The sequence below is a fragment of the Rhinoderma darwinii genome, chromosome 1, assembly GCF_050947455.1.
Source record: "Rhinoderma darwinii isolate aRhiDar2 chromosome 1, aRhiDar2.hap1, whole genome shotgun sequence".
NCBI classification, from domain to species: Eukaryota; Metazoa; Chordata; class Amphibia; order Anura; family Rhinodermatidae; genus Rhinoderma; species Rhinoderma darwinii.
The window spans coordinates 235,198,648-235,214,518 of record NC_134687.1 but is presented as its reverse complement, the minus strand read 5'-3'; the positions used below and the strand labels follow the sequence as shown (position 1 = coordinate 235,214,518).

Genomic DNA, 15,871 nt, shown 5'->3' with positions numbered 1-15,871 from the left:
ATGCCACACTGCTTCCATAACTGCCATTCACTACTAAGGGATGAGCTACGCGGTTTTCGTAACTCCTGACCATACAAGTAAGGAAATGTCCGGGAGGCAGCGTTAGCAGAAAAAAAGCATAATGGGGTTTAGGGGGGCCCGTTCTAGAGATAGGTGCAGGTCCCAGGAGGTAGGACCCGCATATATATGACATATCTATAAATGTCCCTGATGGGAAAACCCCTTTAATTTAAGACTATATTCCGATTTGTATTTTAGGCTCCATCACAAATTCCGTCATATTTGACAGGAAAAAAAAAACACAACAAAAAAACAGTGCTACAGGTAGCGATAATCCCCAAAAAAACAACAGATATCACATCGTAATCTGACGGACGCCATCATAAAAGTCAAAAGGATTTGTCAGGAGCTGGTGGTTAAAAGTCGTACGGCAGATCAAGCATGGCGTACTGGTTTCCATTATAAATGGAAACCAGAACGCAGATGTGAATAGAGCCTTAGGTCCTTTTTAGACGGCAGTATTTTGCATCCGTATTTGGAAACCAAAACCAGGAGTGTAACCTACGCAGAGAAGAGTATAATGGAACTTGCACCCCTTCCGTGTATCGGTTCCACTCATGGTTTTGGCTCATAAATACAGATGCAAAATACTGCATTGTGAAAGTGGCATAAGGCGGTGTTCACATAGACGTGATGCGTTCCGTTGTTCTGCACCATCCTACAAGCAGAACGACGAGAATACTGGAAGCACCAGATCTGTCACGTTTACTTTAATAGGACCCATAGGTTATTTTTCCGGACCAAATAGCGGTGCATGCATCGCTATTTTATCCGACAGAAATTATGTAAACTGCAATGGAGGCCACAGCGGAGCCTCCGACGCAGATGTGAACAGGAGCTTAGTTCTTGTATTACCAGTAGAGTGCAACCTCTTTGAGAAGACCATCCATGTCTCCTCAGAGGTGGTCTTTTGGTGAGGTTATACTATTATATAGTAAAATATGTAATTCTGTTTACAGTGATCTTCATTTACACGGGTGCAGTCAGTAAATTTACTTGAATTTGGACAAATTGTTTACTTGTTAACATTATAATACACACTGAATACAACAAATGGACCCAAACAGCATACAATAGCGAATAGTACGGATTCGCTTATTTCACATATAGAATCTTTTATCATGTAGGTTTAACAGTCCACAAAATACAGCCTCTTAGGATTTTAGGCTGGGTGCACACGACCTATTTTCAGACGTAAACGAGGCGTATTATGCCTCGATTTACACCTGAAAATAGGGCTACAATACGTCGGCAAACATCTGCCCATTCTTTTGAATGGGTTTGCCGACGTACTGTGCAGACAACCTGTCATTTACGCGCCGTCGTTTGACAGCTGTCAAACGACGACGCGTAAATTGACTGCCTCGGCAAAGAAGTGCAGGGCACTTCTTTGCAACGTAATTTGAGCCGTTCTTCATTGAACTCAATGAAGAGCAGCTCAAGATTTACGAGCGTCACAGACGCCTCGCATAATACGAGGAGGAGCATTTACGTGTGAAACGAGGCAGCTGTTTTCTCTTGAAAAAAGTCTGTCTTTTCACACGTAAATGCCTGCTATCGTGTGAACATACCCTTACAACACGTAGGTCAAAAGTGGGAACCCAGATGTGAAACGTTTTCTTGGGTACCAATTATAAGATCATACCCACCATGATGGCCACGGAAAGGGACAGGACTAGTCTGCATGTGAACTTCATGGGGATTACGTTACTAGCCAGGTGACAAGTCACATGTTGATAATATTTAGTAATCCGATACAGCCGATTTACAGGATAAAATGTCCCGTGGTGTCGTTTTATAAGTCATTGGTCATAAATATGGCCACATAGATCTTTCATTCACTTGTCGCATTTGTTACTGGTCTTTATGGCGTATTCCTCAAAACGTGACAATACTTAAATAGTACACTACACATCGTTAAAGGGTAGGGACTATGATCGGAGTAGCGTGTTGTTCACGTGTGCCCTTTTTCCATCTATATAACTGCATGTCACTTTGATAAATGACTTACATGCAACCATGTCAATTTAAAATACGTTATATATGGTACATGCTACAAGCGCCATTTTATAAACACATTGGTATAGGTGTTCCTTTCTGTAAGGCAAGTTCAGATTAACAATCCGACGCATCAAACAAATGGGATGAACATAAATACCACATAGCAAGGTCATAAAACGCAGACAAATGGTCGGAATTAGAATGGGCAATTAAAAAAAAAAACTTTGATTATCGCCATAATTGGGTGTTGTACGCCAGGCTGCAAAATCTGTACCCAGCTGTAGGCGGGTAGGAGTCTATTGAACCAATGCATGACTTTAGGAAGAATGTAGTTGTATATAGAGCAAACAATGCAGTGACTGCCATAGGGAAAACTGAAATCTCATGACTACCGTATCCTTATCCAGCCACATATACTCCATAGCTCTTCCTGTCAGATTTTTTAATTTAATAAACCAGTACTGTATGCACATGACATTAGTTAACCCAACAATTCAACAACGATTTCCCGTTCCTTTACATAGGCAGTAAATGCAGCATGCTTGGCACAACAAAGTAAAGCATATGGAGCACAACCCAGCAGCCCTGGCACCTCGTCTGCTACGTTCAGCAGGTGATGCCTCTAGAACCTTATGTTGCCCGGCACTTCTATTATAGTTAAATGGCATAAGCTCCATACAACGTGTACAGATAAACCAGTGATCTCCTTAGCCTATACGTGCTAAATCTACTGAACACGTTGTGCCACTCCAGATCCTCCTTCATACAAGAAGTCAGCATACCTTATAGGCAACGTGGCACTCTCCCGTCCAGCCCTGCCGATGAGCTTCATAGTTGGCACAGCGAGAATATCTCCAGTCTAAGAAACTTTACCAAGTCTGTGGGCAAACATGGGCGCCCCTCTTTACATTCCCATACAGGATGCTTGTGTCCCATATTACAACATCGCCCCTCCCCCTCAGCTTATACCGGCAGTCACGCCTTCCCACACCACACCGACGCTATGGAGGCAGTCTCTGCCATACATACAAGCACACGGTAGCAGGGGATGGGTGCCTGCCAGCTAGGCAGGCCCTGCTTTATTGTGGGTGTAACTATACCAGCTGGAATGTCATATGACTTCTTTCAGTTAGCAAAGATTAAAATGCGAAAAAGTGAAAGGAGTTCTATGTGATTATGGTGAACTTTATTCCCGCCTAATTTCCTGAGAGAGAGTGATACATCATAACGTGACTCCAATTAGTAGATAGTAGGTGAAGGTGAAAGTAAATAGTGGGTGAGATTTTGGAAGACTGTAGTACCTGAGAGTATATATGAATTTCTCAGTATTGTGGGTGCCATTGTTGGGGAACATGGAGCCTGTTGGCGAACGATGCTATATTGTACCCATCGATTTACATCATGTTTTTCATCATAAAACTTTCAGAACCTTAATAAAGCTATCACACTTGTTGAATCCAGAAAGCTAGTCATCCTCTGTGTCGGTAAAAATACTTCCATGACAAGACAAAGACATACACGTTGCGGAAGGGGGGGAATCGCAGTGTTTTGCGGTGTATCACGCCATGTAAAATGATTATAATAATAAAATAAAACAATTACGATATTCCAAATACACACTATATTAAAGTGGACTCTAAATAAAGAAATTCCGTGTCCAGAATGTTTTAGTGTTGCGGGGAGGCAGCTGACCAGGTCTCAGTCTATACGAAAGTCTACAGCAGTTCGTAACAGTTGGGTACCTGAACTAGTCCAGACAGTGGCTGTGGCTTCAGCACGGATGGAGGTCGGTGCAGTAGGTTGCGCCAGACGTGGCGGGCAGTACAAGACGTGGCAGAAGGGATGTGGCAGAAGACACTGGACGTGGCAGAAGACACTGGACGTGGCAAACGACAGCCGGGGCAGTAGGACATGACTCCAACACTAGTAGGCACAAGAGCAAGGACACAGCACGGGATACAGGAACAGGTAAAGGGCCAGTGACTTCTGCCACATCCAGTGTCTTCTGCCACGTCCAGTGTCTTCTGCCGCGTCTTGTACTGCCCGCCACGTCTGGCGCAACCTACTGCACCGACCTCCATCCGTGCTGAAGCCACAGCCACTGTCTGGACTAGTTCAGGTACCCAACTGTTACGAACTGCTGTAGACTTTCGTATGGACTGAGACTTGGTCAGCTGCCTCTCCGCTACGGCGAAGCGGCCTAGTGGGTCCACATACCCTGTGACCGTGACAGCTCATACATATATACAACACCAGATCCAAACTCATATATATATACAGCATTACAACGAAGCTCAGCGCATAAATACAGCACCAGAACAAAGCTCAGTACATATGTACTGCACCAGAACCAAGCTTAGTACAGAAATACAGCCCCAGAACCAAGCTCAGTAAATATATACAACACCAGAACCAAGCACAGTACATATAAAGTGCACCAGAACCAAGCTCAGCATATAAATACAGCACCAGAACAAAGCTCAGTACAAATATACAGAATCAGAACCAAGCTCAATACATATATAAAGCATCAGAACCAAGCTCAGTACATGGATACAACACCAGAACTAAGCTCAGTACATAAATACAGCATCAGAACCAAGCTCAGTACATATATACAGCATCAGAACAAAGTTCAGTACATATATATAACACCAGAACCAAGCTCAGTACATATATACAACACCAAAACCAAGCTCAGTACATATATACAGCACCAGAACCAAGCTTAGTACATATATACTCATAAGAACCAAGATCAGTACATAAATACAGCACCAAAACCAAGCTCAGTACTGTATTTATGTAATTAGACGTCATCGCTCCGACTGCATCATCACTAAAGCGCCGAATGGTGAGGCATCATGTGCCTCGCCAGGGCAGCGCTAGTCAACTCAATTGTATTAGTGTCCTAAGGACGCAAATACAATTGAGTGCAGGGGACCGGTTCTGGTTTTCCGCTTCACCCCGGTTCGGCGAACCGGCTATAATTTTTACAACCTGTTCGGGAGTACTGGGGCGAACCGGCCGGATCCCACCCCTGCGTAGTACTCTTGTGATGTTTTCTGAATGTATCTCCCAAAGAATATCGAAAAAATTTATAAAACTTACTGTATGTTTTGTCTTGATTATCTTATTACAAATAATACAGCGGTACCTGTGTGTGTACAACTGAAAATATACCCTGCCCTCAGGGATGAACCTGATAGTCAATGTAGAGTTTACTTGAAGAACCTGACTGCATGACAAGTTTTCTCTGGTTTAGACCAGCTTGACATCCCTGGCTAGCAGAGGCATATAAACAGAAGCCACCGTCATGCAAAACAGGGTGAGGCCAAACTATAACAGAACTTATTTGTCCTGATCTGAGTACAAGGAAATGGTAAAATTCCATGCCAATGGTGGTATACCAACCACGAGGACAAAGGCAAGCATTGAGTAGGAGAGAATGTTCAGCTTAGTCTATTATTTGTATCTCATTATACTAGTAAACACCTATAGTATCAATAGTAGAATAGAAATTCCACAGACACTGTATGGGCCAGTACAGATAGCCAGCGTCTGACAATATCTGGACAGGAACATGCCATGGTTGATCTGGGTGGCTACTTTACTTATCATCGATGACACAAATGCTACACACATGTAACAATCTTATAATCCTGTTTCTCACTCATTTACTTTAGAAATATACACACATTTAGTATTATTTATATACACAGTCACATTATTATGACCACCAGCTAATATCCAGAGTAACCGCCGTGTGCAGCACTGACAGCAGCTAAACGGGCTGGGAGGGACTCAATAACGTGCTGGTAGGTTGTCTCAGGTATCTAGAGCCATGCTGACTGCAGTGCATCCCACATTTGCTGGAGGGTGCGTGGGGGAGGATCCAAAGAGCAAACAAGACGATCGAGGTGGTCCCACAGATGCTCAATAGGGTTAAAGTCTGGCGAATTAGGGGACCAGGGAAGTACTTGGAAGTCTTGGTCGTGCTCTTCCAACCTCTGTCGGACATTTCGAGCCAACATGTCGCATTGTCTTGCTGAAAGATTTCATCTGCCCCAGGGACGACAAACAGTATGTATGGGTGGATATGATCTGCAACGATGGATTCATACCCAAATCGGTTCAGATTGCCTTCCAGATGGATGAGTGGGCCCAGAGAATGGCATGAAAAAATTCCCCAGACCATAACGCTGCCGCCACCAGCTTGTGTTCTTCCAACAATGGTTGCAGGGTGTTTGCTCTCTGATGTTTCTCGCCTGACATGCCAACGTCCATCTGTTTGATGAAGACACACGTCTTGTAGCCCCATGGTTGATTTTCAAAGTGAGCTGCTCCACTGCAGCGCGTTGTTTGGCCCTCGAGCACTTTCGTACCTGACATTCACCTTTCACATCAATGGCATGTGGTGCTCCGTAGTTTTCACGTCGGTTATTCCCAATGGTGTCATTTTTCCACTCAAGATACACTTTCACCACGCCAGAATGCAAACAGTTCACAAACTGCCCTGTTTGAGAAATACTGCCACTCTTGGCCCGAAAGACAATAATTATCCCTTTTTGCAACTCTGATAAATTGCCGCTTTTACCCATGGCAACAACGAGTGATATGTGTTCAGACAGCCTATCGCACACCTTATATACCCACCAAGCGAGCCCACGACACATCACTTCCTTGATGAGCTACGCGCTGCCAACGGCGAAAGTAGGAGGTGGTCATAATAATGTGACTCGACTGTGTATTTATATTATATAAATAATACTATATATATTATATAAATATACATGCATATTACATCTGACACCTCGACAAACGGCAGGATCGGAGATAACTCTAATCCCGGAAGTTTAACTGCTGAGATGCTGCAGTCAACATCTAAGCTATTAGACAGAGGCAGCCCCCACTATCACACCATTTGAACCCCCACTGCGACATAATCGCTGGGTGCCGATGCATGTCATGGTATCCTGGGGGCCTAATAAGTTCTGCCAACTCGGTCCTCCTAATAAGCCCTGCCCTTGGCTGATGCTAAAAGCATAATACAGAGCAAAACATAAGTAGGGACTAAAAAAAAAAGTTACATTTAGTTAAATAAAGCATTTAGTAATACAGGAAAAAAAAATACTTAACAAAACCTTTTCCCATTTTTTCCTGAAGTAATGTAAAAAATAAATTAAAAAACATGTTTGGTATTTCCACGTTCGAAAAAGTCCAAACTACTAGAATATACATTATTTAAATTGCAGGGTGAATGCACAAAAAAAAATATTAAACACCAGAATTACTGTTTTTGGTCGCCTTATCTCTCACGAAAGAGGAGTTTTGAAAAAAAAAAAAAAAGTAGTAAAACATAAATATATAAGTTTGGTAGCACCGTATTCATATTGACCCGCAGAATAAAGCTAACGTCATTTTTACCACAGGGTGAATGCCGTAAAAACTAAACCTTAAAAAATTTGAGGAATTTCTGTTTTTTTGCCATTCCACCACACAAATAATTTTTTTAAAGTTCCTTATTAAATTATATGGTAAATTAAATGCGATGATGTCATTGCGCCACCTGCATCACAAAAAAGTGCTGAATGGCGGGTAAGGGAACTGGTGGTTCCTTAGCCTGGCTAGCACTGTCAATTATCCTATGTGTGCCCCATACACAAAGCAGTTTTGTTGCTATTTTTGCAGCAAAAAACACATCAAAACTGCAATGTGTTTTTTTTCTTTGGGCGGCCCTAAACGGCCCTATTGGAATTCGCTATTGAACTACACCACCAGCTGAAGATATATGGAAAATCTTTCTACCCACTTTTTGTATAAGATACGCTAATATCTTAACTGTATGCTATTACTCTTCTTCTACAATCATCATGAATTTTTGCACAATTCCTTCAAAATTTGACACTCTAGTAGCAACCACGTGACTCCCAACACATGGTTCTTCATAGAAGTCAATTGAGAAGATGCCACAAAATTGCCAAAGGGAAATCACACCATGGTTTGAAAATAAAACATTATGTTCCATGCCTTACAGTGTGAATATGTTTTTGTTTAACCGAACGCTGCTGCTTCAAAAAATAAAACAAGACTGTGTTAGAAAATCCAGGTGGGAAACCTAATATTCTCCTATCTATTACGCCTCATGCACATGACCTAGTGTGCCGTCCGAGCCCCGTCCCAGTGATCCGAGGAAAAATAGGACATGTTCTATCTTTCTTCAGATCGGAGACTCGGACCATTTTTCATGGACCCGATTCACCCGCTAAAGTGAATGGGTCTGTTAGGACTATCGGATGACACTCGGATGCCATCAAAAATGGCCCGAGTGGCACAACGGTTGTGTGCAAGAGACCTTAGGATATGTTCCTACAGGGCGGATCTGTAGCGGAATCTCATAAATCCACTAGTAAATCAGAAACAGAAATCTGCAGCAAATGGTGCATTTTTGCGGCGTATATTGCTGAGGAACCGCAATGTAGCTGTGGAATTCATTGGAGATTTAGGGTATGTTCACACGGCCTATTTACGGACGTAATTCGGGCGTTTTTGCCCCGAATTACGTCTGAAAATAGCGCCTCAATAGCGCTGACAAACATCTGCCCATTGAAAGCAATGGGCAGACGTTTGTCTGTTCACACGAGGCGTATATTTACGCGCCGCTGTCAAATGACGGCGCGTAAATAGACGCCCGCGTAGAAGAAGTGACCTGTCACTTCTTTGGCCGTAATTGGAGCCGCTATTCATTGACTCCAATGAATAGCAGCGCCAATTACGTCCGTAATGGACGCGGCGTTCAAGCGCCTGCACATGCCGGTACGGCTGAAATTACGGGGATGTTTTCAGGCTGAAACATCCCCGTAATTTCAGCCGTTACGGACCCCCGCCGTGTGAACATACCCTCAGGCCTCATGCACACGGCTGTATTTTGGTCAGTATTTTGCTTCAGTATTTGGAAGAAAAAAACAGAAGTGGAACATAAACAGAGAAAACCTATAATGGAAAGATTTGCTCCTCGTCCGTGTTTTGGACCCACTCCAGTATTTGGAAGCCAAAACCAGAAATAAAATACTGACCTGAGTACTGATGTGAACATGAGGCCTTAGGCTGTGTTCACACGCAAAACAAAAAACGGCTGTAAACAGAGCTGTTTTCAAGGGAGAACAGTCTCTGATTTTCAGCCGTTTTTTAAGCATCAAATGTTTTTTGATTCCTTTTTTTGGAGCCGTTTTTGCAGCTGATTTTCTATTGACCCAATGAAAAACGACTCCAAAAACGGCTCAAGAAGTGACATGCACTTCTTTTTGCGGGGCATTTTTTTTACGCTCCGTTTTTTCAAACGGCCGCCGCGTAAAAAAACGCCCCGTCGGAAACTAAACACAGTTTTTCCCATTGAAATCAATGGGCAGATGTTAGTAGGCGTTCAGCTTCAACAGGCATTCGACATGCTGTGGATTACAAAGTCGTACCGTATGCGTTTTTTAGCCATAGCACGGTAATGAGAATTGTTGAAATCTCATCCACTCTGCTGCTACTGTAAAAGCTGCAGATTCTCCGCACGTTAATCTGTTGCGGAAAATCTGCAGCGTAACCAGCCTGTGGGAACATACCCTTATGCAAGTTCAGTTTCCAGGTCTGGATGATAGGGAGGGTAAGGTTACATGCACATGTTGCGTAATTTGGTGCAGAAAATCCACATCAAAACTGCAGGTAACGCAGGTAATTCCACAGGTAAAATCTGCACTTAAGGCCTCATTCACATAAGCGGGAATCACGTCCGTGTGACGACCGTTTAATAAACAGCCGTCACCCGGACTCATGCATTTCAATGGTGCCGTTCACACGACCATTGTTTCAACAGAGCGTTGAAAAATAGGATATGTCACGCATCCCTGCATAGACAGTAATCTGTGGGGGATCCGTGACAACGCGTCCTGCACTGGTCCACCTCGGACGTGGAAAACGGCAGTTTTTCACGTCCGAGGTGGGCTACGTTCGTGGGAAGGAGCCCTAATGATGCGTTTTTAGATGCGGTTTTTACATTTTGATGCAGAAATAGGTGCGGTTATATTATGTGGATTTTGTTGCTTTTTTTTTTTAATAAACTTGTCAGATATAATTCTGAGGCGGAAACGCATTATAAATTGACATGCTGCGGATTTTAAAATTCTGCACCGCAGGTCAATCTACGTGCATCTTAACAAATGTTTTCATTTGTGGCAATAGAGCTAATAGTGCAGTTTGTACTAATATATATACGGGTCAGGGTCGTTTCTCTTTGTTTGAAACTCAGATGTCTGAGTGTTCATCTTTATTGCTGTATGGAGAAGGGCATAAGTCTGCCAGACACCCACGGCTCCACCTACCTCCAGCGAACAAAGGATTGGGCATCTCAAAATACAGTATGCCCGATCCTTGTTTTCCCCAACAGCAGACATCGCGAGACAGTCTTGCTGCCCTCCTATACAATAGATATTCTGCAACTTCGGTGAACATCAGTATAATTTGACAGCAATTATCTTTTGTTTATGGCATCTAAACTTAGCCACACATTATATAACACTGTTACTGGCAGGAGGCCCCACCAACTTGATCTGGCCCTATGTTAGTGAAATGTAATTTATAGGGGCTTTTAGGAGGTAGAAATTGCTAATCCTTGTTATAAGGACTATAAAACCTTTGTATTGTACCTTGTGTCTTAATGTGGTCCCTGAGCTCACACCTAAGGTTTCGTTCACATGTGCGTCGGGACGCCGTTCTTGGGTTCCGTCTGAGCTTTACGTCAGGGGAACCCATGAATCCAAACTGAAACATAGGTTTCCATTTGCATCACAATTGTTTAAGGGTTCCGTCATTTTGACGGAATCAATACCATAGTCGACTGTGCTATTCATTCCGTCAAAACAACAGAACCCTTACACAACGGGAACAAACGGAAACCATTTGCACCGGATCCGTCACCTATGGTTTCCATATGTTTCAGTTTGGAATCTGCTCGTGGGTTCCCCTGACGGAAAGCTCAGATGGAACCCATGAACGGAGACCCGATGCAGATGTGAACGAAGCCTTAGAGACCACACTGTAAAGATGTTTGTATGTTTGATAGCATACACACATCCATAGAGCACGCTATGGACGCACTGGAGAAGCTAATTTTAATTACAATATATTAATTGCAGGGTACAGGCACTAGTAGATTCTCCTTGCTTCTTGCACCTACACTTTTGTGTTGTTTTTAAGAATAGCTGTCATTCTTGTTGCTTCTTTCTTTACTTATTGTTTGTAACTACCTTTAGGGCAAACTGAAGCCTAGGAGCCCTTCGACAGGTTGGGCAGTCATAATGTTCCTGTCCTATCAGGCACAAGCAGAGACAAGACAAGCTCTCCAGGTGCCCAAGAAAGTTTCAGAATACAACCCAACATCCTCGCCCCCTGAAAAGAAGAGGCTGGATGGCAGCACGGAGGGCTTAACGGTAAGCCTCCATGACTGCCATAGGAGGGACAGCCAATAGGGGAAGAGAGGGTAGTTGAGGCAGGGAGAGGGAGGAGATGGAGCGGGGAGGAGTCGGGGGTGTTATCCGTTCCTCCCGCTGTTTTCGGCATTGAGCCGGAAGCAGCCGGAGGAACAACAAGTAAGATAATCAGCTCCCCTGCTCCGGCTTACCTGATCTGGTCTTGCTGCTTGAGCAGCTGCGAGCAGCAGCTGCGTATCACGATCCGGGCTGGCTGGAGGAGTCAGTGGCGACGCTGGCCCGGATCCTGCAGGTGGGCCCGTCTTCGCGCCGAGCCCAGCGCTCTGTGTCGGCGGCCCGCATGGATGCGCTCCCCTCCCCCGCCCCTTTCTCAGACGCTGGTCACAGGGCGGTGGGGGAAGAGATGATGGTCACTGCCCCTGCTCCGATAAAGCAGGGGGTGTCGGGGGAGCGGCGGTAGCTCAGGCTAGGTCACCCCGCCGCTCCTGGAGGTCACGCCACCTGATCGGTTGAGTCCGGATGTGGCCCCGCGGGCCCGGCGTCGCAGGGGGAACCCTTCTAGGGATGCTGTAGGCCAGGCTGCTGGGACGGGCGCCTCCTCCCAGGGCCTGCGTCCTGGCAGGAATCCCCAGCCGCGACGGAGCTCGGCGGTTAACAGGGAGTCGCAGGCCGGACTCCCTGTCACACCTCCACCTTCAGAGGCGGTTTTCGGCATGCAGTCCACGGCCACCCCGCATGGTGATGTTCCGGCCAGGGGGCAGGCTTCCTCGAGAGCATCGGTGAGGACATCAAGATCGGCAACGACGACGCGGCAACAGGTTCGGTCAGGAATCTGGGTCCCTGAGGTCGGGCGGCAGGTTGTCGGCCCCTCTGCCAGCGTGCCTGGATCCCCGTGTCGGAGATGTCGGTGCGAGTACCAATTGGCAGCAAGGGAGGATCTGGAAGATGGAGAGCTGGATGAGTCGCAACGCGGTCAGAATTTTCCGGCTGGCGGGAACACAGCGCCTGGGCAGCCTGGTGAGTGTATAACTCCTACTCTACAGTATTCATCAATATTCATGTCGGGTGTTGGGGGTGGGGGCAGCGAGAGCGGAAGTATCGGCTGTCGGTGGCGCGATGGCTACCAGTTTTAGTGGGTTGTTTGCGCGAGTTGGTCGGGCACTTAGATAGGGCAGCGGCGCCTGTAGTTCCGGCGGGGTCCCCGGTGGTGGTTTGGGAAGGTCCTCGGGTACAGTCGCGGTCTGTGGACGGTGACGTTCCGGGGGTGGCCAAGGACGCGGTAGCAGTGTCTGTCCAATACGAGGCGCCGAAGGATGGGGATAGAATGCGGCTTGACGATCGGGCTCGTGGCGAGGTTTATGTCTGTTTTGAGGGCCCTTTAGGGGCTCACCTTAAGCAGGAGGTCCGTGACCGGATTTGGAGGACAAGTACGTGGAAATTTTTCTCTTCTGCAGCTTGCTAAATTCAAGTTGGATATGGGCAAGCGGGATGAGAGTAAAAAGGGGGAAGAGGAACGTCGGCGGTATAGGCTTATCCCGCAGACGTTCGTCAATTGGTCGCAAGTTTTGCTATTTTTGCAAGCGTGATCGGAGAAAAGGCGCCGGAAAATTGCTCGGCGTTGTTTTGTTATTGGGATGCCATCGGGTAGGCCTATCGGGAGTACGGGGGTCAGGCTTGGTTGCGGTACAACGAGCAATTTCGCCAGCGGAAGGCGGTCCGGCCGGCGATCAGGTGGGACCAAAAGGATATTGCGCTGTGGTTACGAGTTACGGCCCCGGTTCAGCAGTCCTTTCCCGGGAGCGTTGGCCAAGGTGGTCAGTCTAGTCAGTCCGGACAGGGCTCTGGGTCAAAGTTGGGGTTCTGCTGGCAATTCCACGATGGCCAATGTAAGTTTGGTGCCACGTGTAGATTTAAGCGTGTCTGTTCGGAGCGCAACGGGTCCTCGCATGGGGCCGAAAAAGGCATGCGGAAAGGTAGGCGGTCGGGCCCTCAGTCTTCTGCCGTTGGTCCAGGGGCGGTCGCCGGTGAGGGTGGAAAGGATGGCCCGGTATCTAAGTGAGTGTCCGGATAGAGTTGCAGCTAGGATAATTTACGAAGGGTTTTTGTGTGGTTTTGTTATCCCTCCTCCTCCACATGAGTTTCCGGTTACCCGACGCAACCATAAATCGGCTTATTTGCACTCGGCGGTCGTCTCGGGAAAGCGTTTGAAGGAAGTGTCGTTGGGTCGCGGGCCGGGCCTGTTGCCGAGCCGCCGATAGAGAATCTAGGGTATCCCCCTAGGGATTTGTGCCAAAGCGGGAGCCTCATAAATTCCGCCTGATTCAGCATTTGTCTTTTCCCAGGGGATCGTCCGTGACTGACGGGATAGATAACGACTTATGCTCGGTGGTTTACGGGTCATTCGACACGGCGGTGCATTAGTGCGGTAGGCGGGGCCCGGGTCGTTGTTGGCAAAGACTGACAATCGAGGCGGCTTTCCGGTTGCTGCCTGTACATCCAGAGAGTCAATGGCTGTTGGGTTGCTTCTGGACCGGGGGGGTTTTTATGTCAATAGGTGTCTTCTAATGGGATGCTCTCTTTCTTGCGCATGCTTTGAAGCATTTAGTAGTTTCGTGGAATGGGGTGCAGGCTTCCTGAGGAAAAATTACTGCCATTGCGGCAGGAGGTGAGGCGGGCTTGACGATTGAAGAAGATCACTTTGCGCGATCTCCAGTAGCTGCTGGGGAAGTTGAAATTTGACTGTCGGATTATGCCAATGGGTAGAATTTTAGTAGGCGATGGGCGGCAGCGACGGCGAGTACCCGGGCGTCCTGCCATTTTGTGAGGATTGGTTTGGATCACAGGGCTGATCTGCAGGTCTGGGATGCGTTCCTAGGGCAATATAACGGTAGATCGCTGTGGATATCACCGGTACACGATATGGGCAAGTTGGAGCTGTTTACTGATGCGGTGGGGCCGGTGGTTTTGGCGCATATGCAGGAGGTCAATGGTGTGCGGGGAACTGGCCGGATAGCTGGGTGACCAGTGGTCTTACGCGGAATCTGGCCCTGCTTGAGCTGTTCCCTATGGTGGTTGCGGTGGCCATTTGGGGGGACAGGCTCAGGGATAAAAAGGTTCGGGTCCACTGCGATGACATGGGGGTGGGTTAGCAATTAACAACTTATCAGCTTCTTCTCCACCTGTGGTTTCAGTTTTGCGTCACCTAGTTTTGGTGTGCTTGTTTTTAAACACGCGGGTTGTTGCGCTGCATGTACCAGGGGTTTCCAATTGTATTGCTGATGCTTTTTCTCGCTCGCAGTGGGATCGATTTCGTCAATTGACACCGGCAGTGGAGCTGTTCGGTTTGGTTTGCCCGGAGCATCTCTGGGATCGGTTTTCGGTACTGGGGAACGGTTGATTGGGCGGTCGCTGGCTAGTGCGACTTGTAGCGCTTGTTCAGCTTGTTGGCAGCAGTGGGAGGAGTGGGTAAGAGTTTGGGTAACGTTAGCACGGAGAAGGAAAGGTTGGTAGCATGGTTGTACTGGTTTGGGGTATGATGAGGAGGCGGGGGTTTTTTCCCTGGCTAAAGTGAATCGTTTGTTGCTGGTTGGGCGTTTTGATTTAAATTACGGGGTTTCCAGGATGTTTCCAGGATATGTCCAAGATGTGACCCGGATGTGGGTCTGTGGGGGGATAGACTAGAGTTGTTTTGCGGCGGTCCAAGACTGATCAAGTTGGTCGGTAGTGTTTTTTTTGCCCTTCCGGGGTCGGCGAGGTGTCCGGTTGCTTTTATGGTTGTTTTTCAGCCACGGGGTGGGGGTGGCGGTGTCGCCATTACTCCGTCATGAGAATGGCTAGTTTTGTCCAAGTATCAATTTGGTGCTAGATGTTAAGAATGCTTGGCGGAGGTTGGCGTGGGGCAGGGGAATTACCCGTCTCACTCGTTCAGGATCTGCGCTGCTACTGAAGCGGGGCGTTGGGGGTTGGATGATGAGGGTGTTCGTCGCAGTGCCCGATGGGAGTCCGATAGGTTTCGGACTTACGTGCCCCCTCATTTGTTGGGTGTGGGTAATGTTGTTTTGATGGTTTTTCATATGAGGTGCTTGTTTTTCTTTTCAGATCATCGCCCTTGTTTAGTGGGGCTTTTAGGACACTCTTTCGTGCACTGGGGGATGTCTGGGGGTGCGCCCGTTTCGGGAGTTGGTGCGGGATATTAAACACGATTTATTGTGTTTATGGGCATCTTATCCTCACCTAGTGATTGTGTGGTCGGACATAGTTCCGAGGAAGTTTTGGCATTTAGCGAGATCAGCCGAGAAGGTGTACAAAGCCCGCAGTAAGGTAAACCGGGCGGTGTC

General features: G+C 46.9%; 1 protein-coding gene across 3 annotated transcripts in view; it reads right to left on the bottom strand.

The window, feature by feature from the left end:
• The window catches only part of LOC142740474 (GRAM domain-containing protein 2A-like), a 190,177-nt gene that overhangs the window by 159,952 nt on the left and 14,354 nt on the right, over positions 1 to 15,871 (bottom strand). The window contains exon 1 of one of the 3 annotated variants that reach the window (XM_075849981.1): positions 2,844 to 3,069. The exons of the other annotated variants lie outside the window; for them this stretch is intronic. Within the exon in view, the coding sequence (XP_075706096.1) occupies positions 2,844 to 2,893 (50 nt within the window). The 5' untranslated portion in view covers positions 2,894 to 3,069. Of the gene's footprint in view, positions 1 to 2,843; positions 3,070 to 15,871 lie in introns of those variants that run through there. 3 annotated transcript variants of the gene reach the window in all.